Genomic DNA, 25,842 nt, shown 5'->3' on the forward strand with positions numbered 1-25,842 from the left:
TCTGATACCATGAGCTAATCAAATGTTCATGTACCCAAAGTAATCTACCAATCAGGTTCCAGGGAACAAATGTGGGATTCTGTTGTGTCAATGACTTTGTGATGATGGATCCTTTTGCCAGACACCAAAATATTTATCTTCTGCCTTTATCCCTTCTTCTTTCTGGTCTTTTCCTGTTAACATTACTGCCCATCTTCTGAGTGTATACTAAACACTGTACCTTTGCAATTTCTCACTGGGGATAAACATGCCACAATATGTTTACTTGGCTCAACACATCTAAGACTAACTCCTTCTTTGCCATATTTCTTGCAACTTTGGTGCCTATTTCACTTACACTACAGGCCAATGGTATTGGGCTCCCTGTGGTCTTAACATCTTAAGATTTCTGTCAATTTAACTACCCTTCCACCTTTTTCCATCCCCTCCACCTCCAACTTTGCAAAATGATTGGATAGACATACAATTTGTATAACAGTAATTAAAGCCGGCTTTTTTCTAGTTGTGTTTAAGATTATTTTTCAAGTAAAACTCACCTTTTTGTCATTGCAAGTAGAAATTGAAAAACAACTTTTTGCACTTTGGTTTGTTATTCAATTAATTTGCATAAATTAACCAAATTCTTCTTTACCTAAAGTAAAATTAAAATAAAAAAACACAGATGGCCTAATACTTTTGGCTTGTACTGTACATTTACAACTTCTGGAGGTGCATCTTTACGAGATGCTGTGGAGCTTTATTTAGACACAAACCCCTGAATACCCTTTATCTGCCATTGTAAAGCTGGCAGGTTGTCAGAAACTCTTCTGAATATCTAAAATGTCCTTCATTGAAATCAAAACCATACACTACATCTAAAATAATTTTAAAAAACTATGGAAAGCAAGCTATCTCTTATAGTGGGAACTACATTTGAGTTGATTAAAATCTTTAATTAAAGACAAAAATTGCATCTAGCTCAAGTCACGCTTACTGCACCTGCTTCCCACACCAAAAAATAAAAATTAAAACCCTTGGAATCCATTAGCCCGTTATGTTCAGCTATTTCTCATTTTGTGTCCCTGACTTGATAAAACACTGGAACATTTAAAAGTCACTAACATTAGCTGTTGTTTTCAAAGCAAACACTCTTCAAAGCAAATTTCTGCACCTTATTCCATCACTCACAAAACATTTAACATGCAAGCACACACTGGTTTTAAAAAAACATATCTTTATTATTGCCATTTCACTACAGATTATACACTTAAACTAAAAAGAAATGATTAAATGCTACTTCCATCTTAAATACAAATCAGAAACTGTTATATGCTACAGTGTGCAAGAGGCATTGGAACATAAGTAAACCATGTTTTTAATATGCATTTTTCAGAATGCAAACTACAGTATTTACAAAACATCACTTTATACCATGCACCGTGATTCTGAGACAGAATCGTTACTTCAAGTTTTACAATAAGAACTGGAGGGACTGCTCCTTGAAAATAATAACCTTTCACCGAGCTGTAATGTTTGTTTTAACAGGATCTTCCCTGTGCCAATTAAACAGGCCTCTCACTCTCACCCTCACAAATTCCATACAACCAGAATTTCACTATTTTCAGTAGCTATATTACATTTCAATGTGAATTTTCCATGTCTGGCATATAATTCATGGATTTCAAAGCTAGTAGCTTATGTGATCGCAACACTTGCAAACATAGTTACATTGAGTCAAGCTAATGGTATTCATATGCAGAAAAGTCACAGACTAGGTAGTTATGCATGTAGCACATAAACTTGGTAGCCACAAACCATGAAAACTTACTTGCAATGTTTTTTGGTAGTTGTAGCTGGTTAGCTAACACAGATGGCTATCATTCTGCTAGCTACTGGCTACAGTTCACTCAATCCCTTTCATCCCTTCAATTTTAGTCTAAACGAAAGTCTATTCTAGCAAGCAAGTACATTTTCTTATGCAGTGGGTGGAATAGCAAGGTGGACCTACCCCCATTATTTTTAGGGTTGCTTTGTAGGAAAAACATGAGAATGGATATTTTTGTGGACCATTTATGGACACCTTAGAAAATAAATATACAGAATATACAGGATAAACCTAAGGATTAAAAAACCCACAGTGAATAAAATCAAAAGACCCTGCCCTGCAGTTTAAAAGTGGCATTTCCCCCCAACCCCCATCCCCAAATAAATAACAAACAGTCCCCAAAGAAAAAGACTAATCAAAGGACTGACATAAATTAGAACTCTGATGACAAACATCTCATTTACTAAGAACTCTAAAACCAGTTTAAAAAAACTACACTACACATATTACAGCAACCAACACAGATAAACTGTACACAAAAATCCTAGAATGACTTTTTTTTTTGAAAGCTTGCATGGTTGGGAAGCCTGGAGTATATACAAAACAAATTGTGCCACAATACTTTTAACAAAAAGGAGTCTGCTTATTATACAATTAGAACTTTTTTCATATATATATACACAAATGACAACAGAGGAGCAATGGCCAGAATGGCTCATTGGCGGTTGCTCTTTATTCTCTCCAGCCTCTTCTTGAGGTCGTCGAGATTGGTGGAGGGGGAGGAGGACCGGGTGGGGCTGTGAGAGTGGGTCTGGTCCTGGTGGTAGTGCTCGCGCGACTCCTTCAGCTGAGACAGTTTGCTGTGCAGCATGTCTGTAGAGGAGGCCACCGAGGGCTTGGACAGCAGTGATGTCAGCGGGGGCCTGTCCTCCTCCTGCAGCTGCAGCTGCTGCTGCTGCTGCTGCTGCTACTCATGGGAGGGCAGAGAGTAAAGTCATGAGCGCCATGTCGCAATGCGTGACTGACCGTGCATTCATGCCCGACCGTGGGGACCTCGCTGAATCACCCTTAAGTGAACAATCTCAACTCAAAATGTGTTTGCAATGTCAGAAAAAAAGTTCAGCTAAACGCTGGCAACACGTGTTTTGTGAAAAATCCCAGGAAAGACACTTATCAGCCAGTAGATTGGCCAGCTAATCTTATTACGAGGCATGTTGCTATTAATCTCCTATTACACAGGGAGCTAACAAAGACAATACTACTTTATAAAGTAACAGAAAAGGTCAAATTTCTAGGTATTTAAAGGTAAAAAAAAGTCATGTTATAGGCAGAGGCACTGATTTAGTGCATGACGAATGTGACGACAAATTGAGACTAATATGAAGACTGAGCTACAGAATAAAGTGTCAGGCGGGCAACATTGGGCTTGCAATCCAGTTTGCAGAGCAAACCATCATGACCCTTCTCATTTCATGAATAACAAGTCAGTGCTTGAACTGTTCAATATGGAGGACCGATAGTACCATATAAATAAAATAAATAATTTCCGTGTCCTAATATGAGCCAAACCCCAGTGGGTGAACTCCAACCCACTAGCAAGTTTGGCAAAGAGAAATGATCTGTACCTTCGAGTTTTCCAGTCCGTGACGTTGCCTCAGTATTTTCAACCTCTCGTAGTACACGGCAGGCTTAATGTCCTCCCCATTGGTACAGAGTGGCGTACTGCTGGGGTTTGGCACATATGCAGTGATGTCTGTACCATGTTGGGGAATTACTGTGAGGTGGAGGAGGACATGGTTATGAAGTTAAGATCAAAAATTTCTGTAATTCCTCACAGTCAAACCAAAGTGTGTAGAAACACCCTTAAATAGAAGCTTAGAATGCACACACTAACCATGTGTGAATATTTGCTTACAAATCTAAAACCTCTATGGAGTACAGAGGGAAATCAAGAAAAAATATGTCTTTGTCTCAAACGTTATGGAGGGCACTGAATGCATTGAGAGATGCTGAAACACGAAACTCGGCTCTGCATAAAGGTGGCAGGGTACCTGTGTTGGAGGGCGGGATCCTGCCCTTGCCCTCGCGCTCCGACTCGATCATGCGTAGCCCTCGCTCCACGTAACTCTGGAAAAACTGGGATGCATTTCTCAGGAAGGGCTCGATGTCCGCGTCCGAGTACTTCTGCTTGTACTCGTAGAGCTCCGTTAATCCCTGCCAGAGAAGAGGAAGTGGTCTCGACCTCGAAGAGCACCACACTACATACACAGCCTGTACATCTCAGTGCTTCTACACAGAAAGAAACCGGCTTCACCTCCTTAGTGTTTTCCTTTGAGCCGATCTTCTTGAAGATTTCCGACAAGATGTCGCTCACTTTCGCTTTGGATATTTTTTCATCCTGAAAGTTATGGAAAAAAAAACACCTCATCACTACATACAAGTGAAAACAATTATGGCTATTGTCAGGAAGAAGTATTAAGTTATACTAAAAGAACGGCAGCAGTCAGGGGTGATACTGAATTGGCCTATGTGCAGCTGGTGCTGTAAGTTAGTGATGGTGCATGGGATGCGTGTTGAACATACCACTCGCATGGCTCCTTTCTCTGTGCCTTTGTCTGACTTCATAATGGACATGTCACTGGAGTGCTTCACGACACGCCTTAGGTGGGTTTCTAGCTCCGACTCGTTCCTGTTCTCAATCATGGACAGGTGATCCAGGATCTGTTTGGCAGCACAGTGGGGGGAGGGGGTGGGTGGCAGTTGGAAAGTCCAATTTGACAACAGAACACAAAATGGACCTCCATTTGCACACCGCAACACTTTCTGAAGATGCTTTTCAAATCAATTTTGTTTAGAACTGCTTTTAACTTGACAGTTACCACAGGACCTTGAAGCAGATACACATTTTAAAACCAAATGATTCAATAAAACAGGAATGCCTCTTCATTGGTTTTGGCAGTGACAATGGAGGTAGAATGCAGGTTCTTGGGCTTTCCCTTTAAAATGGCACAGTGCACTGCCAATTAGCCCCTGTTATGGCAGCTACATTAAGCATACCTTGGCCCCTCGAAGCTTGCAGAGCGTGTGCAGCAGGGTCTTCAAGGTCCTGTGGGGCACGTCACTCTTCAACTGCTTCAGCTTCTCCTTGGGGAACACCTTCATGAAGTTGTGGACGTCCAGCAGGATTCGGTCCAGGTTGATGCTGTTGATGGTCTCTGGGAGGAAGCGAATCATCCTCCACAAACACTGGACAGGGACAGGGATGGAGGAAAATGGGAATGAAGACAGGCTTGGCAACAATTTCATCTCACTTCACCGGGCCCACACAACTGCGCACAACAAATTTAAGAGACAGAAATGCTGTCAGTACCTTCATGACCAGCTCAGAGAACTTCTGAGAGCCTGCACTGGTAATAAGGCTGTCCTGTAGCAGTACCAACAGTGCGCTAAGAGGTGTAAAAAAAGAAATTAATTTAAAAAAAAACAAAAAAAAAACATAAAAGACAAACAGAAGAAAGCCATTCATTAGAATGTTGTTAAATCTTGTTAATATCCTGTGCAATCAAAATAATTTTAACAGTAATACACATAAAAAAACAGAAGACAGCAAATAATACATTTATTTTATTCATTGAGCTTTTTATCCCGAAAGCAACAAAGTTCTTATCCTGCCAACTACAGGGACATATTGGTCAGCTGGAGACATTGTTTTCAGCTGTTATCAACACGGATATTTACATTTGAACAAATAAGAATGTAGTGGCCAGCCATTCAGAAGTGAACTTGAAATGAATATGCATCACAAAATTACTTACCCATTTCTCTCACACTTTCTTACTCCTTTACACACTTTACAACAAAACAAAATTTTATTAATTTGGAAAAAGTAGGCATCTTTATCTTGTTGCTTAATGAACGCTTTAAATGTAATAAAAATGGATTGCGCAGTCTTTAAATATAAAGAGTAGATCCCATTTCAAAATCTATGGAGGAATTAAAATGTAGCGTTCATGCTGAGCAAAATGACACTTTATGGAAATTCGGGACGCAGCCATAGTTCAGGAAGGCAACAGGAGACCTCACCTCAAAATGTTGGTCTGGTCCGACTTCTCCAGCACCCGCACTACAAGCAGGTTGACGGAGCGGATGAGCTGCTGGCCGTCCTCGATGTCCTCCACCCGGGAGTCCAGCATGAGAGTGATGAGGCCGTGCATCAGGTCCTTCAGCACGCCCATGGAGGCCTCCCGCGCCAGACCCTCGATGGAAAACAGCTGAAACGGGACCGCGGAGCGATGCCGTGAGAACGTTCCAGCAGCCTGATGCAGCCGCACAAGGTCTTTTAGCACAGATTAGTGAGCTATATAAATAGGACTCCATTCTGCTGGTCAGGTGGCCCCTGTGTGTATGGATGTGTTTGGCACAGCAGACCTATCCCTCCGGCTGGTGCAACTCATCACTCATTGCAGAGCGAGAGGAACCTCAGGGCCATACCTGTTTCAGTAGCACAAATGACTAGAGCGTCGAGCCATGGTGTAGGGGAACAAAAACCTGGAATAATGGAAATGTCCATAGCTCTAGCCTATTTTAACACACTTGATCCAGCAGAGATTGAATAAAGCAGGTGTGTTCAATCTTATCTGAAAGGGCTGGTGCACATTTGTTTTAGCCCAGCACTAAGCCACCTGATTCTATTGATCAAGCTCTTGTTTGAAGACTGTAATAAGCAAATTAGTTGAATCAGGTGTTTTAGTGCTGGGCTAACACAAAAACCTGCACCCACACTGGCCCTTTTTTGGATAAGACTGATGCATTTTTGTCTCCACTCCACAATTCGAGATTTGTAATCAAACAATTTACATGTATTTAAATAGCAGATTCTCAACTTTTATTAAACGGTATTTTTAATACATTTTGTTCTCACATGTAGAAATGACAGCATTTTTTTATATACATGTGTATGGCTGCTACAGGTAATGGCTCACTTGAAGTGAGAAGCACTAAACTTGACTATTTTAATTTACATAACATTAATATGTCCCAAACATTTCAGTGCCCTGAATATGTAAGGGGAGGGGGGGGCGCTATGGGCCAAAATGTAAAACAAATTCACTTTAATAAAAGCTGGAAATCTGCACTTTAACCACATGTGAGTTTTTTAATTACAAATCTAAAACTGTTGAATTGTAGTGAGCCAAATCAAAAAATATATATGTATTTTCCCAAACATTATGGAGGGCACTGTAGCTTTCTCTAAATGTGGATACGAAAATGTGAACTTTCCCTTGTCTTCAGCAGCAGATGCAGAACAGTCCCTACAGAAAGATGCAAATTACATTAATGCATCTTAAGCATTTGAAGGAGAAGTCGCACTAACATTATGCAGATATTCTTCCATTGCTAGGCCTGTGTGATGCTGCCGTTCTGTTGTATAATTAGCCCTACTTACATGTAAATGTTTATATATTGTTTTTACATTTTATCCACTTTCTTATACTAATTCAATTTTTAAATGTTAAAATGAAAGAAATAAAAAATGTAATTTTAATTTAAAATGTGAAAAGTTCTTAACCGCAGAGATGACTGACCACACCTGCTTGTTTAAAAACAGAAGCAATCCCCCCTGCTTGCGCATGACTCACAGAAAGCATGTTGCCGATGATGCAGCTGTAGAGCTTGAAGATTTCAGCCTTGTCCAATCGGTCGTCAGCCATGTGCGTGTTGTAGATGAGGCGCAGCTGCATGAGGGTGGCGATGAGGAACTGATCGATGTGACCCGACATTGCCTCTGCTTTGTCTTCCTGTCTCAGCACCTCATCGATCTGAGTGATGTCACATGCGTTTGGTTAGTGAGCTTTGCTCTGTTTATACAAGGCCAAACATATTTCCCCTACCTTTGTTTATAATTAGATTTTTAAAAAATGATTCTGTTAATAGCACAGGGATGGCAAAAGAATGATACTGTGTTCCTGCTCTTTTTTTTGTTATTGACTGGAGGGTTGTACTTAGGAATTTTAAGTTAATTTACTGTATTTCAGATTTATACAAATGGCCTGATTACAACAATAAAGCTATTATTTTTGCTTCCACATTAGCCCTAGTCACATTCTAAGCACAAATGGACAGCCATACACTGGCAGCACATACAGGAGCCTGATAAGTGTCTAATGGAGAATGAGAGTGGGCAATAAAACTACATTCTTTGAAGACTAATGCATTGCCTGACTGCAAATGGTAAAGAGGGAGGTGATAGCATGTGGGGGAGAAGATTTAGCATCCCTGAATGCATGAATGCTATCATACTACACGTATAAAAATGTCAACATAGACTGTGTGCACCTGTGCCAGGGCCTGGATGCTTGTATTGATGTCCCCACTTGCCACCTGTGATATAACAAAGTTGATGGTGGAGGCAATACTGTTGTGCAGGTCATCAAAGTGGGGAGAGACAGCACGGATCCTGAGGACATAGTTATACATACTTAACATACTTATACATTGAAATGTTTCTAAAGATCTGAAACCATTCAGTGTGACAAATATGCAATTATAGAGGAAATCAGGAAGGGGGCACATACTTGTTCAGTGCACTGTACTCTACCTCAGTGAAGGGATGCTGCAGTGGGTACGAACACTCACTTGGGTTCTGGGATGGTCACAGGTTCCAGAAGCTCGTCCAGTTTATGCTGCACAAGGTCGGGCAGCTCGCCGACCCTGGTGTGGTCATTCTCGATCATGTCCAGGTCCAGCTGGAACTCTTTGGGAACCGAAGGGGGCGACTGCTCAGCGCGAGCGTTCTGGGCCCGTGCCTGACTGTAAGAGAGAGAAGTGGGTGCTGAAGATCCACGAAGAATAAAAAGAAAAAAGAAAGAAAAAAAAAAAAAACATTTACAAGCATTCAAGAGCATGCAATCAAGAAAAGGTCTTCCGAGTACAAGGAAGGCTATCTACATCAGTTCATCGGTCCTTTTGTCCTCATGCCTACTTCCACTTCATTTTGAATTAATGCCTAATTTCACCTCATTCTGCTGAGTGCTTCATAGGGAAAGAATCCTATATTAAGTGGTGATACTTACATCCTATAAGTGCGATACATAATTCTGTCCAGGGAAAGCAGTGAGAGAGGTCAGAAAGCACATTTAAGAGAGGGAAAAGGCTCGCGAACAGGACGACACTTTGAAAAGCATGCAAGTCAGGAACACTGTTGAGAGGAGATTATGTAAGTGGAAGCACTACTCTGAAAAGCTTTTCAGACCACAGCAAGGTGGAGCCGAAGCCATTAACAAGGAAGTGAGCGTACTTCAACTTATTGGGCACTTCTTCCTGGGGCGCTCTGCGAGTCTGGCTGGCGTTGTGGTTGCCTGGCTGTGCTCTTTGGGGCTTCTCCTCCACCTGCTTCACGGGTGCAGCTGGAGACTTTTTAGCAGAACGCTTGATCCTTTCCTCCAGCATGCTCATGTCCTTCTCTGAGAGCTTTCAAGAGAAAGTTATACAAATAAAATTGAATTGAATTTAAAGATCAGTTAGACAGAATGAGTCTTCCTAAAGTCTTAATATTTTTGCTGTTATCCAAACGGTGATGCTCACAGAATCTGGAATAATATGGTACATAATTTGGTATACAGTCAGGCCCTTCCTCTCATTTGAACAACCCATAATGTTGTGAATGCGTGAAGTGAAGTATGATCATAATGTTATTTCATTAGTATAATTGGTAATATGCAGACAACTTGAAACAAACTTTCAAAACTAGACAACCAACATACATTTTAGGACAGAGCAACTTACATTGCCAATGAGTTTGAAAACCTGGTCCCCACAGACATTGTACACTGTAACCACAGTGTTGAGGGCGGCATTCCGCACTGAGGTGTCACGGTCACCAATATGCACAGCTATCTCTTTGAGGGACTTGGCTGGCGTTGGCTGGCAAACGTTCATCCCATACGACTCAATCAAACAGCCCAACTCTTCTAAGCATTCTGGTAAAATTGCAAAGGAACATTGGCGTAAAATAGTTCAATTAATTATTTTGGGAAAAGGGATGGGAGAAAAATTTGCCTTAAAATTTTTTTTGGATGAACACAAACAGGATGTCTCAGTTTACAGCCTCCACTGACCCGATCGCTGCTTGGAGTTCTTGGACTTAGTCCCCTCCATGAGGAACGTGAAGACTTTACTGGCAGGGTACAAATTGCAGAGCATGGTGAGAATGGAGCGTACATCCTTGCGAACAACATCCTTAGATTCCCCGACCTGAAGGAAGGAATAACACCAGCAAACTCAAAGTGATTTCTCCACTATACTGCGGAACCCTGCTATGGTGACCTTCTCAGAAACCTTGCGGGCAAATATCTAGTCTTAGTTCTGAGACAACTCTGATGGTTTTGCTATTCAAACTAATACCATGTCCAACATTACTTCAAACAGATGCATTATTCATTGACATGACAAGATTTTTACATCAGGATTTGTTTTTCCTTCATGGACCTTCATTTTGTCAAGATAGAGAATACAGTGATAAATGGCAGTGGCACTTCACCATGGGCAACTCACTTTGAGGATGAGGTAGGGGACAAATGAGGTGGCCTCGTACTCGCTGAGGTGGTAGTTCTCCCTGCTGAGCATGGAGAAGAGCAGCTTAAGGTATTCCAGGGCTTTCATCAGAATGCTGGTATTAGTGTCAAAGAAACGCAGTGTGAACCACTTCAGGATCAGGTCCAAGCAGCTGATGGTGGCCTCCATCTCATCCTCCATGCGCTTCACCAGACAGAAGAGGGACACGGGTAAATATGTTTCCAAGAGAAGCAGCCTGAGCATGTCAGCCTAGGTTTTACAATTAGTCATGGTATTGTGCGTAGGCTTGCAACCTGTATGTGGTGAAGGATTACTTTAAATTAACTGTAATGTGACATAGGCTCAATGAGTGCAGGTAGCTACAGCTGTTTGTTTGTTGTCTACTTGTTTGGAGTGCTATTCATGCAGTTTGTCATGCCCAGCAGTACACTGCAATAAACAGAAGGTACATGAAGTTTGGTAACTTGTAAGGATGAACCATACCTCGATCATGACCCCAATGGCTTTAACGTGGTGCTGGAAGTCAAAATGGAAGAGCTCGTCCTGAAGCCACTTAGCCAGACAAGTGGAAATCTGAGCCTTTAGCTGCTCAACATACTCATCTCGGGGGGTCATGAAGTTCCACTTCAAGATCTGCAGCACAGAGCAGTGACCTGTAAAATAATGCTTTCCCAGCCCTGGTGTGCACCAGGTAAAATCCATTTTGACAAACTGACAGACAGAGATAAAGACTCTGAATCGCATCACCTTCAGCGCTTTTTCCTCCTTCATCCTCTGCTCTTTTGCATTGGGAACCAAGATAAAGATGGGGCCACACTTGTCTTCCTCTTCCTTGGCAGTCATTTTGACAGGGGTCTTCTTTCCAATACCTCCCTGGGAACAGAGAGAAGGGATTCAAAACTGCATGGAGTAACTGCATAGCCCTGAGCAGACTACATCATCACCTGGAGTACTTGAAGCCGCAAAAGTGAATCTATTGGAATTGTGGGCACTCCTAGCAGAGATCAGTGGAGTCTCAACGGTCCCTGCAGTTTGCTTTGTTTCTCCTTTGACAGCCTGTTATTTTGTGAAAATCTACATTGTCCCTGAATACCTGCAAGGTGTTTGGATACAAAGTATCTCATGCATGCTAAGTAGGCAAGTTAAAGTTGTAAGTGGCAGACATACACAGTTGTACAATATCTACTACTGATACATAACATCTAACACTGATGCATCCTTATCTGTATTGATGATACAGCACATGCAGTAGGAACTAGCAAGCATGGAATGGTGGAGAGAGCTTCACCTTTCCTTTGGCTGCTCCTGGTTTGACTTTCTTGGTTTCTGGTTTGGTTTCAAAGGCCCCAGAATCTTCACACTGGGTTTTGCCTGCCCCTGATTCAAGGATAAAAACAGACCTTAAAACCACACTCTACATAGGCTAATTAAAATCAATTTGAGACAAGCAGAGTAAATGAAAAGAAATTGGGTACTGGCACACAGCGCACTGCAGGTGAAGACAAGGGGGTGTCAACTTGTTCATGACATGAGTCATAAACAGGCAATTTAAATCTGACATTTTCAACTACATTATCACCAGTTGTTAAATGCTGCTTTGCATTAAATTTAGTGTTTTATTATACAATAATGATCAGAATAAATCAGCAAGATGTGAGAGAAATTACCATCAAATTCTAGCTCAAAAGAATAGAACAACATAGTTCTATTTTACATATTTATCAAAAGTGAGTTATTACCAAGGGAATGCTTTGTTATGTCTTTTTTATGCAGAAGAACCACCTGAAATTGCTTTTTAAAACATATAATGATATGATATGGGATTTGAACATTGTAAGATCTGAAATCCCAAAGCTATACTACATAGACCCTATAATTCTAATCTTTGGAAAGCGCTTAGTACAGTGAACTCTTGTGAACCAACCATTGGCAGCCCTTCCAGCAGACATGCTGGTGGTAGACTTTGAGGGGCCGGCTTTGGCTGGGGGAGCAGCAGGCTTGGCTGGCATGACGGCGCGAGCCTTCTCCAGCATGCCCACCACCTGGTCCTTGGAAGCAGGCTGCAAAAAAGGGAAATCAGGGACCACTGCGATGACAGAACACAAATCTGTGTATGGACGAATTCACCTCCTTAATGTTTGCATTACCGATTATGTGGGCTTTTCAATGCATACTTCTTCTAAGTGTGCCACGTTTATCAAAGAATATTAAAACACTACAGCAATTAAAAATGAATTATCAGGCCTAATGGCAATTCTTAAATAGATCTGATTAACATCTGACAATCAGTTCACATTGTATTAAAAAATCCTGGGGGTGATTCATGAACTGATATTATTTTATTATTTTCAAAAGCGAAAAAAAACAGGATTTCACTAAATTGAACTTCAGAAGGTTACCAGGGTAACCCTGTGATCCAGGAGAAATGCCACCCCTTGTCATCGCTGCTAGCAAGTGTACCTTAAGTTTTCCAGTGGCTTTGACCATCTTCTCATATCCCAGGTGCATCATGAATGTAGGCAGAGCATCCTGGGCCTTCTTTCGGACGTCCCCGTTTCGGTCCTCCAGGCAGGTGTATAAGTAGGGCACGAGGAACATTAGATCTGGGGATGCAGTGCGCAGAGTGGGAAGCTTCTCTGCCAGCCAACCCAGAATCTGCGACAGGTTGGGTTGAGAGTCACAGCATTACATTTTTATGATGGGAAGTATTATGAAGGCAATTCATTAATCTAGTAATATTTTTTGCAGTCTTCTACAGGCATATGCATTAAAGGCTTAAGAGGGGGAACAATACTTCTCAGATCATTCTTAACTGACTGGTGCAAAATGCCCCTGCATACATCTGATTACACTCCTGGACTAGCAAATTACTGGGCAGATTAAACCAGTGTTTGTTCATTTCAGTGAAAAAGGCCATGCACCCAGCTCCTCGTACCTCCTGCTTGAGAAACGGATTCTCCCTCCTGAGCTCTTCAGAGAGGTCCTCCCCGTCTAACCACTCCTTCATGCCTGTTTGCTCCTCCCAGGCATTCAGTGTCGCCATGGCAGCAGCACGCACAGTGCTCTGGAATAGAGGGACAAAGCAACAAAAGCCTGAACACCACACAATTCATTCCACACACACATACACACACACTGTGCTACACACAGCACATCTGATGTGATGATACACAAGCATATCATAGGTACACCAACAAATAACAGGTTAGGCTCAATTCCCCCCTCTAAAGTTAGTGTTAAGGATTGGTTTAGCAGTTGAGCCATACTGTAAGAACATAAAAACACACAACAGGCAAACACAAAAACTGCACACACACACACACACACAAACAGGAACATTCTGAACTCCAGAATTTCCAGGGGTTTGTACCTTACTATCACCCAGCACTGTCATGATGGGGAAGCCCAGGTTCTTCACATGCTGCTTCAGGGCAGGGCCCATGGCAGTGGCCATTTGTTGTAGGATAGACAGTGTCTGCTGGACCTGAGAAATAAGCACACACTATTATAACATTGTGCACAGCTGAGAATGTATGTAGGAGATAACTGCATTTAGGATGCATCAAGAACATGACAGACATGAGATTATTTACACTAATGCTGCACCTTCTCTAGGTTGAGAGATGTTTTGACATAAACAAACTAGATTAGCTCAGTTTAACTTCAATATAACTCAGAATTTACCCAGATACAGAATGGCTGTGTCCTAATCGGCTAGAAAACTTTCACTTTTCAGCCAAATGTAGCCGGATTTTCACCTGAATGTCTTTGCTATTGGATATGATGTTTTTGCATTTTGGCACATTAATGACTGCCTGGTTGGTATGAATTCTGTTTCTGTATTTTTTAAAGAGATGTGACTGCAACAGCCTGAAATACAATGTTTTCTACAACTACTGACACAGCTAACCCGAGCAAAGTATGTGTTTTGTTGGCGCATTAGCTTCATCATCTTGGGAGCATAGGCGGGGATTAGAATGGAGGAGAAGACATTTTTGATTGTAAACACAGGTGTGAAGCAAGGAAAGAAATGTATTAGCAACATAAATCTGTCCATAAAATATAAACTATTCAATTTCCTTAATTTCTCCCCACTGTACATGCTTCTTACCAGAATCTTGTTGGAATCAGTTAGTCGGGCCTTGAGTGTATTAGGAAGTTCACCCACATTCGGCTGAATAAATCTGGCCTCAGATATTAGTGCTGCCACCTCATCCAACCCTTCCTTTCTGATTTTCCAGTTCTTATCCTCAATCTTGGACACAAGCTCGGATGTAATCTTGTCACTGCAGATAGAAGTTGAGAAATGACCGGACTGCCTTTAAAAAATAAATATTTTTAAAACACAACAATGTTCTGCACGACAGGGCAAACCTGATGTCTGCTCTGGGCAACAGGTCCATGATGTCACTGGCTCCACCCTCCTCCTCTTCCAGCTCATCGCCATCCTCGTCTTCAATCTCGATCCCCTTCCTGGTGGAGCCTCTGAAGGAGGTGGGTGGAGACTGGCCCTGCATCTAAGGTACAAACACCCACATCACCACCATGGGACAGTCCTCTACAGTACATCCGGCTACTCCAAATGAAATGTCAAATTTCAATGCTGGTTAGTAAACCAGCACTAAGTCAGCAAACTTTGTTTTTAATTTAAAAACGCACCTATGTTCAGACCCAAACAGCTTATTAAATATATGCCTTAAGCAGCCAGACCTTCAAATATTTCTGTAAAATTTCCTCTATCCATCTCTAATCTTGTGTATCCAACATTCTGGACCTGCACTGAAAGTCTCTGGAACAAATCAATGAAGGACAGAAACTACCAGCACAAGGGAAAGAACTTGAACTAAAAGGCCAGGGCATGCCACTGCCATTTGCTGTACTTATTGTAGCATTAATCAACGAAACCTACCTTTTCAAACTCTGCATCTATCTGACTGAGCAGGGCTGGCTTCTCATCCTCAAAGAACATGCGCAGAGGAGCTCCCATGTAAAGGTACATGACACCAAGCAGGGCAATCGCAGCCGTCCTCACAGCCTGCAGCACAATTACTATGCATCAGTTACAGGGTAAAAATGTGTTTTAACCACTTTTACAACTTACTTTTGATCGCAAATGTTGCTGTAGAGCCACTACTTGACATTAACTATTGATAGTTCAAATAGGCAAGCTGTGAATACTCACAGGGTTGGTTGCACCCAAAGCAGTCTTTACATTATTGATGAATCCTTTAACGTTTATTCTGAAGAGATAAAATACATTGGTAATATTAAATTACAATGGAATACTATCAATACAGTTTTATATGTCCATAATTTGATTATACATAATTTAAATTAAATAAGTACTATAACAATATTCTACAAATAAAATCCAAGATCATTTCTGAAATTCAGACCTTAGTCCAAACTCACCCTGAAAATCCGAATTCTTTCATGGCATTTGCCAGCCAGTTCAATGCCTCAGCTTGGTTTTTAGGGTTCTTTTGAGAAAAAGCCAGTGACACGACCTGCAGGAATGACCAAAGAGAATAATTTTCAATATATTATTTCAAAGGTAAAAATATAAGCACCAAATCTTTGAGTTTTAGTTTTTTTTGTTGTTGAGCAAAACATAGTTTTGAGATATCAAGCTTTAAAACTCCCATGTCCCATTCTTTTAAATAAATCTGCATTGGTTTTAACACGTTTAAAAAAAGTTAGGGTTCATCTTTTTTTTTACAGCAACAAAGAGCATTTTCATGTTAGTAACTAAATTTATAGAAAAATGTCCAATAGAAACTTATCATTCTAAGCTCTAAAATTATCTAGCATAGATGCTAGGACACGTCCACTGGGGACTGACCTGTTCTGCGGTCCACGGCAGGGAGCAGGCCTCTCCAATGGCGGTCAGGGCCTCTTTCGCCTTCGCCCCACACTTCACATCCCCCACCTTATCCACCAGCCCGTCCAGCACCACAAACGCTGACGTCTTGGAGAAGCTGCCCTTCTGAGCGATCAGTCCCACAATGTGCAGCTTCATCTGCATCACCTGGACACAACAGAGAGACGCTGAGGCTGACTGTAGGATCGTAAACCGCCGCCATTTCCTGCACAGCTACAGAGGGCGAGCGAGGGATACCTGGAAGTTGGTCTCTTTCCAGCCAGGTTTCTTGGCCAGCATTCTGACGAGAGCTTGGCATGGCATGTCATTTTTATCCATTTGCTCTACTGCCTGAAAAATTACATAACAATTAAAAACGCAATAGCCATCCTCCAAGAGTGTTGGTTTGTGTGCATACAATAACACCTGTAATCCTATACTGGGAAAAATAAAAAGGTTAACTCCCATGATTGGGAATGACACAGGTTCTCAAAAAATAGAAGGATCTCTGTCACCCTTTGGAACTCCTCCATGCTGGCCAATCGTTCCTTCCAGTTAGGGCTGTCCAGCAGCTGCATACAGGTGGCAGGAAGCACAAGGGCAGACCTCTCCTCACACACCTCGAGCTACAAGGCAAACACACGTAACTCTATATCACCAGGAAGTGTGACAGCAATAGTGACATACACGTGCCTTCCACCCTCTTCAGTCGCAACTTACAGACAGTTCAGTCTCCATTATTTCTGGGGCCTTCTTTACTTTGATGCCTGCAGCTGCTGCCGCAGATTTTCCTTTCTTTGGAGGGCCAGCAGACTACAGAAACAAAAAATTTGCATCAATGAAAGTATAACAGCATTGCATCTGCGCAAAGTGAATCCAGTATGTCAGTTACTCTAAATCTCACACATGCAATGGGAACCTGGTGAGCTGGTGAAAAGGACCAGGTGTCAATGGAAATCACCTTAGAAGCAGGAACCTTCCTGGGAGGTCCAGAGGGCTTTGCTTGGGCCTCTTCTACAGGCTGGGCCCTGGGAGGTTTCTCCTTCTTCACTGTCCTCCCTCCTGCTCTCCCCGCCCTGCCACTAGCCAGCTCCACTTTATCAGCACATTCTTTTATCTGTTGATTGTAAAGATTTAGGAGAAACAAATAGCAAACATCAATAATTGCCCGAGATGCTAACCCTCACTATAAATCTCTATTCATTATAGCGGATTGTCAAAATGTTGTCAATCACATTTCTGTCTGCAGTAACCTTGTTTGACCCTCGTCTGGGAAAAACCTTCTGTTGTGATATCGCCATGTTGACTTTTGAAATCAGGCCAAAGCATTACGCAACGATATGCTTAAAGCAATTCATAAAACCAAAAGTCCAGAAATGGTGTCAGGTGTCTCACCTTGTCAAGCTTGAGCTTGTCCAGATCAGTTAAATAAGGACTGACGGCTTTCTCCCCCACCACCTTCATGGCTGTGCCCAGAGCTTCAAATGCAGCATCTCTCACCTCGGGGGCTGAGTCATTCACTTGCTGTCATGGTTAATGAAAAAGTACCTTTTTACTATATGTCTATCCTGTTTCATTCACTTGTGTACACACCTTTCAGTATTGCAAAATATTAATAATAATGTCAAGATAATAATGATAATGATAACAGGGTTCAACAATAAAGATTGCAGGCGCAATAAGTAAAACAGCTTGGCTACTTGCCCAATTGGGCAAGTGACAATTCAGAGCCAATTTACAATTCAGTTTGGTCAAATCTCCATGTGGCCCCTCTAAGCCAGCACAGAAGCTGAGTTGTGTCACATGGGTTGCCACTGACCAATAATAGAATTTCAGCATTAATACAGTAGACACTTGTCCACATCTCACATTAGTATATATGACAGCTCATCAATAAAAGATGAGACTAAAATAAAAAGAATTTTCATGTGAAATCTGAAATGCTGCTCAGTGCTAATTGTCTCTGTCAAACAAATTGCATGAAGTAAACAAACACTAAATACTACACATAAAATATGGTTCCAGTTATTTCAGTTGTTATGGTACGTGTAGTGATAGTAAAGGCAGTTGAAATTTGTGGTTTGTGTGTCTCCAGAAATCACAATGACATATGCACTTTCATGCCTTATAGCTGCACAAGCCAGTATCTGTGACTACTATTTACATAAATAGTTATTATTTGCAGTAGATTCAATTACAATAATCTAAGATCTTCATCTAATGCTTAATCTAATGATTTTTTAAATTTTTTCGATATCTGATGATATCAGATAAATAACATACCTTTGTTATTACAATGTTATTGTTGGGCATTGTGTTGCTTTCATGAACTTTGTGTCACTGTAAACTTCGCCATAATGGCGTAAAGTATAAATTTGCCATAAAGTATAAATTTGCCTAGATTAGAAGTAGATTTCTTAAAAACCTGCCCAACCAGGCAATTGTGAAAAAACTGTAACGTTGAATAATACAATTCCCCTTTACTTCTGAGTACCAGAAAGAGGCTGTACCTTGAGGAATGCAGCACAAAAGGGTTTGAGAACACTTTTTGGCAACGTGGAAGGAGTGCAATGGCGGAAACTTCTTGCCAGGAACAATGAGGCTTGCTGCTTGATGGATGGATTCTTGTTGTCCATCACAGCCAGAATATCTTCACTGAGGTTCTGAAGAGTTGTCTACAAGGTAGACAAGGCTGTTGAACCCACTGATAATGTGCATTAAGTCACACAGATGGAAACTGCATTTTAACAAGGAGGATGCTTCAGCACTGTCACTGTATCAGATTAAACACACACTGAACGTATGCATGCAAACACACTCATTAACTATGCCTAAATTGAAAATTTGCATCCCAATATTCTACAGGATTACTAAGTATAAACATAACCTTGCTGCCTTACTCACAGTTAGGAAGACTGCATCAATAGCCTCTTGCAAGGCTTGAACCACTTGTGCCTTCTTCTCCTTAAACTTCTCTAAAATTGTTGGCACCACCTGTAAAGAGAAGTAATGGGAAATCTCTGCAGGAACATCATCAGCTAGCTATAGAGCCACAGCTACTACATCAGTAATACAGAAGGACTTATAAAATGTGGGAAAGAAAGTGCTCAGAATATTCAGGAACATGTTCCTGACTGTGGGAACCTACTAGTCCAGAATATGTTCCAAACTTCTTCCTGAGACCAGCTGCCAATCCAGCAATGCATTTTGCTGCGAGTGTCACCAGCATGACATTAGCATCTTTGCCTACAACCTAAAAAACAAATCAAGAGACAACTATTCAGAATATAAATAAAAGACAAGGAACAAACAAACAGACAGACAGACACTCTCCCCAAATTCTCTTCAAAGCAAAAATCTTACCTTTTTCAGTGCCCTGACCAGGTCTCCATAGTCACCATTTTCCAATTTGGGGTTTTTCGTCAGAACTTCTATTGCTTCCAAGGCTTCTTTCCTCTCCTGCCACTTCTTTGCCTCCTGAAACAGCACAGCACAGACATTGAGGCTGCTATATATTTACTGTACAAATGACTCAAAGGGAACAATAAATAATCAAGACAATAAAAATAAATGTTAAAACTGTTGCAAATCCCTAACTGCCTGCAAACAAGCATGTACAAAGATAGTTAACTTCTGTGGCTAGTGCTTTCTTTCCAAAACAAAACTTGGGTAAGGGTAAAAATAAAATAAAACAGACACACACACTCAATATATTCTTACAAACACCCAAGGGGAAAAACATTCCATCTTACAATTTTCTCATAGAAGTCTTTGGGAACTTTAGAGAGAATCTCTACAGCCTCTAGGAGCTCATAAGGATCCACTTGAGGGGAGGCTTCTTCATCGTCATCACCTAAGAAAAGTTCATGGATGAGGTTGAGCATCAGTGAAACACCCAAAGTAAATCTGGTCATTAAAGTCAATGGTGATCTTTAAATTGCCCTTGTTGTTTCATCTTCACATTCCGTAATTAGAACACACAACCAGAAGGTGGAAGATAGAAATGTGCCTCTGGCTGAAATATATATTATAGGGGTCCCAGTGCTCTCCCTGTTAGGTTGCCACTAGGTTCACCATCTCCAAAAAGCATTACAATGGAAAATGAAGAATTATGCAGACTACAGCTTTAAAAAAATAGACCTTACCATCCACCTCATCCCCACCAGCTGCCTGCTGTTGCTCAAATTTGGCTTTCAGGTGTTGCTGTGAGCGCAGAAACCGACTCTGTCTCGGGGCTGTCGCTGGCAGCTTTACCCACTCCTCCTCCAGTTCTTTCAGCTGAGGGAGATGAAAACTCATTACAGCCCAGTTGATTAGTCCCTTCTCAGTCTATATCTGGGGGAAAGATCCCTTTGAGGAGAGGAGTGTGGAGCCGTATGGAAACGTATAGGCCTAATCCAACCAATTAAAATGCATAAATTGAATATGCACATCTCATTGCTGCCTAAAGTAACAAGAACTTCTCACTACACAGCCTACAAATGGATATGGACAACTTTTGTTCTTAACATTCAATGCTAAACATTAGCATTTTCTTGCGCTACATTATTCAATCACATTTCCTGTTGTTGCCAACTTTCTCATCCAATGTTTGTTAAAAAAAATCGAATTCAGCTTCAGCACAACCTTGTAATTGTAGCCATATCTGTCTTAATCCTTCCCGGAGGAAGGATTTCCTGGCTGGACAATGTTCAGCCATTTAGCCACTTGTGTGTTAGCTGACATTTTTCTTGATGGCCCAAACAAGTCAGTCATCAGATAAGTCATCAGGCCTAAAATAAGCCCTTGTTTTAAATAACAGCCATAATATAATGACATTCTTTGCTATGCCTTGTTGTAGGTGTCACAAGTACAAAGTACTATCAATGGAGTAGTGGGCACTCCCAGCAGTACCTTACACAAACCCCAGCACTATGAATTTAACTGACTATAGGGCTGTAAGCTTGTTAATATTACCTGCACGGAATTGATGTGCTGTAACGGGGGACGAAGGGCATCACGAATCCACTTATAGATCTCTACAGCCAGCAATTTAGCCTCGTCTCTGACTGCTTTTTCACGAGACTCAAACAGCTTTGGCAGCAATTTCACAATTGGTTTTAGCGAAACGATCTTGGAACCAAATTCACTGCAGAGAGGAAAATTACACACGAGTAAAAACAGAGTAAACAAGTTTATTTTATGCCATAACAAGTAACAAGCAAACAATAAAAAATATTTAGAGTATAAATTGAATGCCATTCTTAAATTTACATAAAAATGTCTTAACAGCTTTTTCATTACTACCAACTTACTAAAATTGTTTCAACAAAGTCTCAACAAACTTTACGTAAGTGAAGTCGCACAAAATTGCAAATAAACAAAAATGTCACATTTATGTAACCACAGTGACTGCTACCTACGTGTTAACTTTGCAAAGATTTATAAGGGATAAGAGGTAATTTGTTGACTCAACAGAATCAAATCCAAGTCACACTCACCTTAGAGCTTTCCTCATTGTTTCAACACATGCCACTACAATCTTGGGATTTTTGTTATCCAACCCTTTGATTAGTTCTTCTTGGACTATCTCCACCTTTTCTATCTCTATGTACATCAGGCATATTTCAGTTCCTAGTTCTTTGGCCCTAGGTTTGGGCTGGTTGAAGACTTTACTGACCACTCCAGAGACCACCTCACCAGTTGTTCTGAAAAAGAGTTGGTTACAATTCCCTGTGTTTAATGTTTTCAAGCTTCCAATGCAACAGAAACAGAACTCTCTCATAAAATAACAAAGTGGTTCCCCCCATTGCTGGAAGTAAAAGAAATCCAAATGGCAGCAAGCACATAACCGTAATTCTTGTCAAAGAGGGTGAATGCTTTCTAAGCATACGCTCAACAAAAGCACAACAAGCACAGAAAGTCTTTTTCAGATTCCATTGTAGACATACTTTTTGGGGACAGTGTTTACTTTAAATAACAGTACAAGACATTTAGAAATGTATAAACATTGGAGTGCATCACTATAAAACACAGACAAAATTAAAACAAACAGCATAATCCCTGTCCTAGTCGAGACTTCACACACTGAGCCAGTCTGATGATTCTCCATAAATAGACTAACTCTTAGGCAGGTGTCAAATATCTTCTTTGTTGCAGTTCACTCAGGGAAACGGTGTAACTGAAAAGAGAGTTCTAAAAAAAAATCAGCGATTAACCTTTTCTTCTTGTAAACCATGGTGGTTTTCGAACTGATGCCTCATTATATACCATGTTGTTAGTTGTATACAGTCCAACATCTTTTATACTCACTTGCTGGCGACGTGAGCGTTTTCAATGTAAGCGAGCGCTGCCTCGAGGCCCTTGAGCTGAGCCACTGCATTAGAGTCCGTCACAAACTTCTTAATCTGTCCCAGGTATTTGCTCCATTCGGGACTCTTCTCATCCTCTATACTCTGGAAAAGCTTCACTGCCTCTTCATAGCCATTTAATCTGGCCTTCCACACCTTAGCACAGGATGAGAACACAGTTAAACAAGGTGTTTGGTAACAGAAGGGGGGAAACAAATCTGTTGACATATGAAAGGACAACAGATGTAGATTACTCAAGACATTAATGTCTCAGTGTAACTCTATCCGAGATGCTTCTTTGGCTTTCTTTTGCTATTCCAGCCCTGTTTTTATTGGTCCTCTGAGTAAACATCCATGTGCACTTTTGTACGTCGCTTTGGATAAAAGCATCTGCTAAATAAATGTAATGCGATGAACGCAATTCTTGAGAAATCCATTTCATTTGGCACTTCAACTGTGTGCTGAAGACGGCACAGGTAGCACTGTTGCCTCACAGCAAGGAAGGTCCTTGGTTAAAATCCCAGCTGGGGCCTTTCTGAGTGGAGTGCACTACCGTTCTCTCAGTGTCCGCGTGGGTGCACTACCGTTTCCTCCCATAGTCCAAAAACATGCAGATTATGTGAATTGGAGAGTCTAAATTGCCCCTAGGTATGAAAATGCATGTGTGAGTGAATGATGTGTGTGCCCTGTGATGGACTAGCAAACTGTTCAGGGTGTATTCCTGCCTCTCGTCAAATGCATGCTGGGATAGGCTCCAGCACTCACCCTGACCAGGAATAAATGGATATAGATAATGGGCGGAACTATGTGCTGAGAAATGTAATGCCTGTGGTTAGTTTTAATTGTGATATAGGCTACAAAATATCACACACAGCAAGGAATTTAAGCTAATAACATAAATGCATTTCAATTTCTTCTTATATGATCAAATTTCTCTAAATACTAGCTCAGGCTGTCTGCCTGATAATTATATTTATTTATTTGTTTATTTGACAGAGACAATGCACAATAAATATGCTGCCCCAGATATAGCTAAAATCTCATTTCCATCGGTGGTCCCTGGGCAGAGTAGTCACGCACCTTGTGCTCGCATTTCTGATCAATGGGCAACTTCATCCATTCACTGTCATCCGCCATGGCGATGTGTCTGTGTTTATCAAATATTTAAACCTGAAACAAAAGCAAAATTGTAGCTATGTTTAGCTATGTTTGTTTCAAACCATTAATTAAAAGACTTGGCTGACAGGAACCAACATTAGACTGATTCTGAAATTAGCATACCCCATTGTACATTCGTTCCAGAAGCATACATCTCTTTTTGTTTGGTGATATAGTTATTATGACAAGAACATACAACCAACACTATGAAACTAGAATGACCTCATACTATGGCTAACCCCTTTCTTAAAATAGAGACATGGATCAAGTTCACTGTAATTACAGCTTTACAACCAGACTTGTGGTCCTTAAGATATTTTCTGTGAAAAACAAGACAACACCCCATTTACAAAAACGCAATACCTCCGATGAGCAGCACGATAATAACCAACAGGTCTACAACTTCAGCATGCAGTCAGACTAAGACAGCTTACAGTCAACTGTGGTTACTTTTCTTGACCACAATTTCAGTAGCCTATTAACGGAATACTCTTGTCATCTCGTTAAACATATAAACACATTTAATGCGAATGACACATGCCAAGCTAGGAATTGTGTAGGCTTCAAAGCTCTACAAACGCCGAAACTGCCATTTTCTATGCATGCACAATCCAGCCAATTTGTTAAATAAGCTTTCCATAGCGCTGATAAGAGCCCTTTCTATCTCTGTCGAATAGATAAATAGATGTAACGTGCTTTAAACGATTCTTCAGGGGAGGGACAGCAGTTTCATATTTCATATTGATCCAGGCAAATGGGTTAAACTGGGCTCGAAGATAAAGCGTCTGGCGATGCTTATTTGTGCAGTAGGCTAAGGCTATACATCATAGCCCACACTTTATGAATCCATGCCAATGATGTTTTATAAAATAGTAAATATATACCGTGTAACCAGCGATAAAAATAGGTTTAGATCACCATTAAAAAAGAAAATAGGCTAATACGTAGGAGCACTATTAAAAATGAAATATTTTAACAATTTAACGTTAAGGCAGTTAAAAAAGAAAGAAAAAACCTCACTAACGTCGGAAAACATCTCATAGTATGAAAATTGCATGGAAATTGTACAATGCCAATATTTCGTAGTTTAAACATACAGAGAACGCTATGACAGATCCAGATGGGGATGTCATTAAAGTCCAGCAGGCCAGCTATGGTCGCTGAGTGAGGATGTTTACATCATGACCCGCTTCTGTGTAATATTACCTACAACTGGACCAAAATAGCAATCGTGATTTCGAAATCGCTTGCAAGCAATCATACAGCCACCCTTGTATGCATCTTCTACATTGTGGTGCAGCTATACTGTTTAAAATAGCTACTGTAGCTAGCAAGGTAAGATTATGATACACGCACGAGCATCCTTTGGCACAAGAGACCGGGCCCTGCTTAGCCTGTAATTACCAGCATAAACACGACCGCAAGAAAATTGCTAACGTTTCTATCAACATGACATAAACAACGGTAGCACTCTCGAAAACAAACCGAACCCGTAGCCTACACATGTCACCGCGCAATTACCCTTGCCTGCTAACAACATAACAGACTATTGTTTCACAAAAAAGCAATGCCATCCAATACCAGGCCACGAAAACGGTACAGCAGGCTGTAGAAATGAGTCGGAAATGAATTAAATAGATCGCTTTCATGCTTGAACGTTAAAGATATGCACATAAAAAATCTCACACCCGCAATGATGGAAATGGTCAATTATGTTACCTGCTTCTTTTGGACGGCAATATGACGGTATTAACTAGTACTGATGCAGGGCCATTGCTACCGGAGCTTTGAAACGCCTCCAAGGGCGGAGAGTCGGAAGGAGGGGCTGAAGTGAATCAGGGAGCTTGCCTCTCAACAAGTCAAGCACGCGCGCGTCCACTGCGGTTTGAGCGTTACTGTAGTGTAAAAAATTACTGAAAGTAACAAGCAAGCTATACAGCAAAATTGCATTGTTTGTACTTTAAAAAATAGTTTACCGTCGAGGTTGTAACTTGATTGCAAATTCAGGGCTTAAACTTGCGAACGAAAAGCCTCTGTGCGGCAATCATTACTGCGCACATCCTCCTGTACCTGCATTGACAATGGCACGGCTAGCTAGCAATGCCAGGTATATCTTA

General features: G+C 41.1%; 1 protein-coding gene across 6 annotated transcripts; it reads right to left on the bottom strand.

Moving 5' to 3' along the window:
- Positions 1 to 1,192: 1,192 nt before the first annotated feature.
- On the bottom strand, positions 1,193 to 25,575 carry LOC118228536 (cytoskeleton-associated protein 5-like). Of its 6 annotated transcripts, none has more exons than XM_035420128.1 (45): positions 25,445 to 25,575; positions 23,648 to 23,737; positions 22,530 to 22,723; positions 21,719 to 21,925; positions 21,195 to 21,366; positions 20,384 to 20,516; positions 19,991 to 20,091; positions 19,602 to 19,715; positions 19,387 to 19,491; positions 19,143 to 19,232; positions 18,749 to 18,913; positions 17,634 to 17,762; positions 17,200 to 17,355; positions 16,959 to 17,051; positions 16,754 to 16,864; positions 16,497 to 16,589; positions 16,221 to 16,406; positions 15,791 to 15,885; positions 15,561 to 15,618; positions 15,288 to 15,413; positions 14,753 to 14,895; positions 14,490 to 14,664; positions 13,749 to 13,862; positions 13,314 to 13,442; positions 12,839 to 13,033; positions 12,303 to 12,438; positions 11,667 to 11,755; positions 11,126 to 11,251; positions 10,862 to 11,011; positions 10,358 to 10,561; positions 9,922 to 10,057; positions 9,590 to 9,783; positions 9,102 to 9,274; positions 8,878 to 8,901; positions 8,441 to 8,614; positions 8,141 to 8,261; positions 7,444 to 7,623; positions 5,888 to 6,075; positions 5,175 to 5,250; positions 4,862 to 5,050; positions 4,388 to 4,525; positions 4,119 to 4,202; positions 3,856 to 4,018; positions 3,430 to 3,578; positions 1,193 to 2,768 (listed from the first exon to the last, which is right to left on the bottom strand). In XM_035420128.1, exons 2-45 carry the CDS (start codon positions 23,702 to 23,704, stop codon positions 2,520 to 2,522), a joined length of 6,084 nt encoding a protein of 2,027 aa, XP_035276019.1. In that variant the 5' UTR covers positions 23,705 to 23,737; positions 25,445 to 25,575; the 3' UTR covers positions 1,193 to 2,519. The 6 variants fall into 6 exon arrangements, with proteins under 6 accessions (XP_035276019.1, XP_035276018.1, XP_035276023.1 ...); XM_035420127.1 differs by having other exon boundaries at positions 1,193 to 2,771; XM_035420129.1 differs by having other exon boundaries at positions 2,520 to 2,765.
- Between the last annotated feature and the right edge of the window lie 267 nt (positions 25,576 to 25,842).

The sequence above is a fragment of the Anguilla anguilla genome, chromosome 5 (genome assembly GCF_013347855.1).
Source record: "Anguilla anguilla isolate fAngAng1 chromosome 5, fAngAng1.pri, whole genome shotgun sequence".
NCBI lineage: Eukaryota > Metazoa > Chordata > Actinopteri > Anguilliformes > Anguillidae > Anguilla > Anguilla anguilla.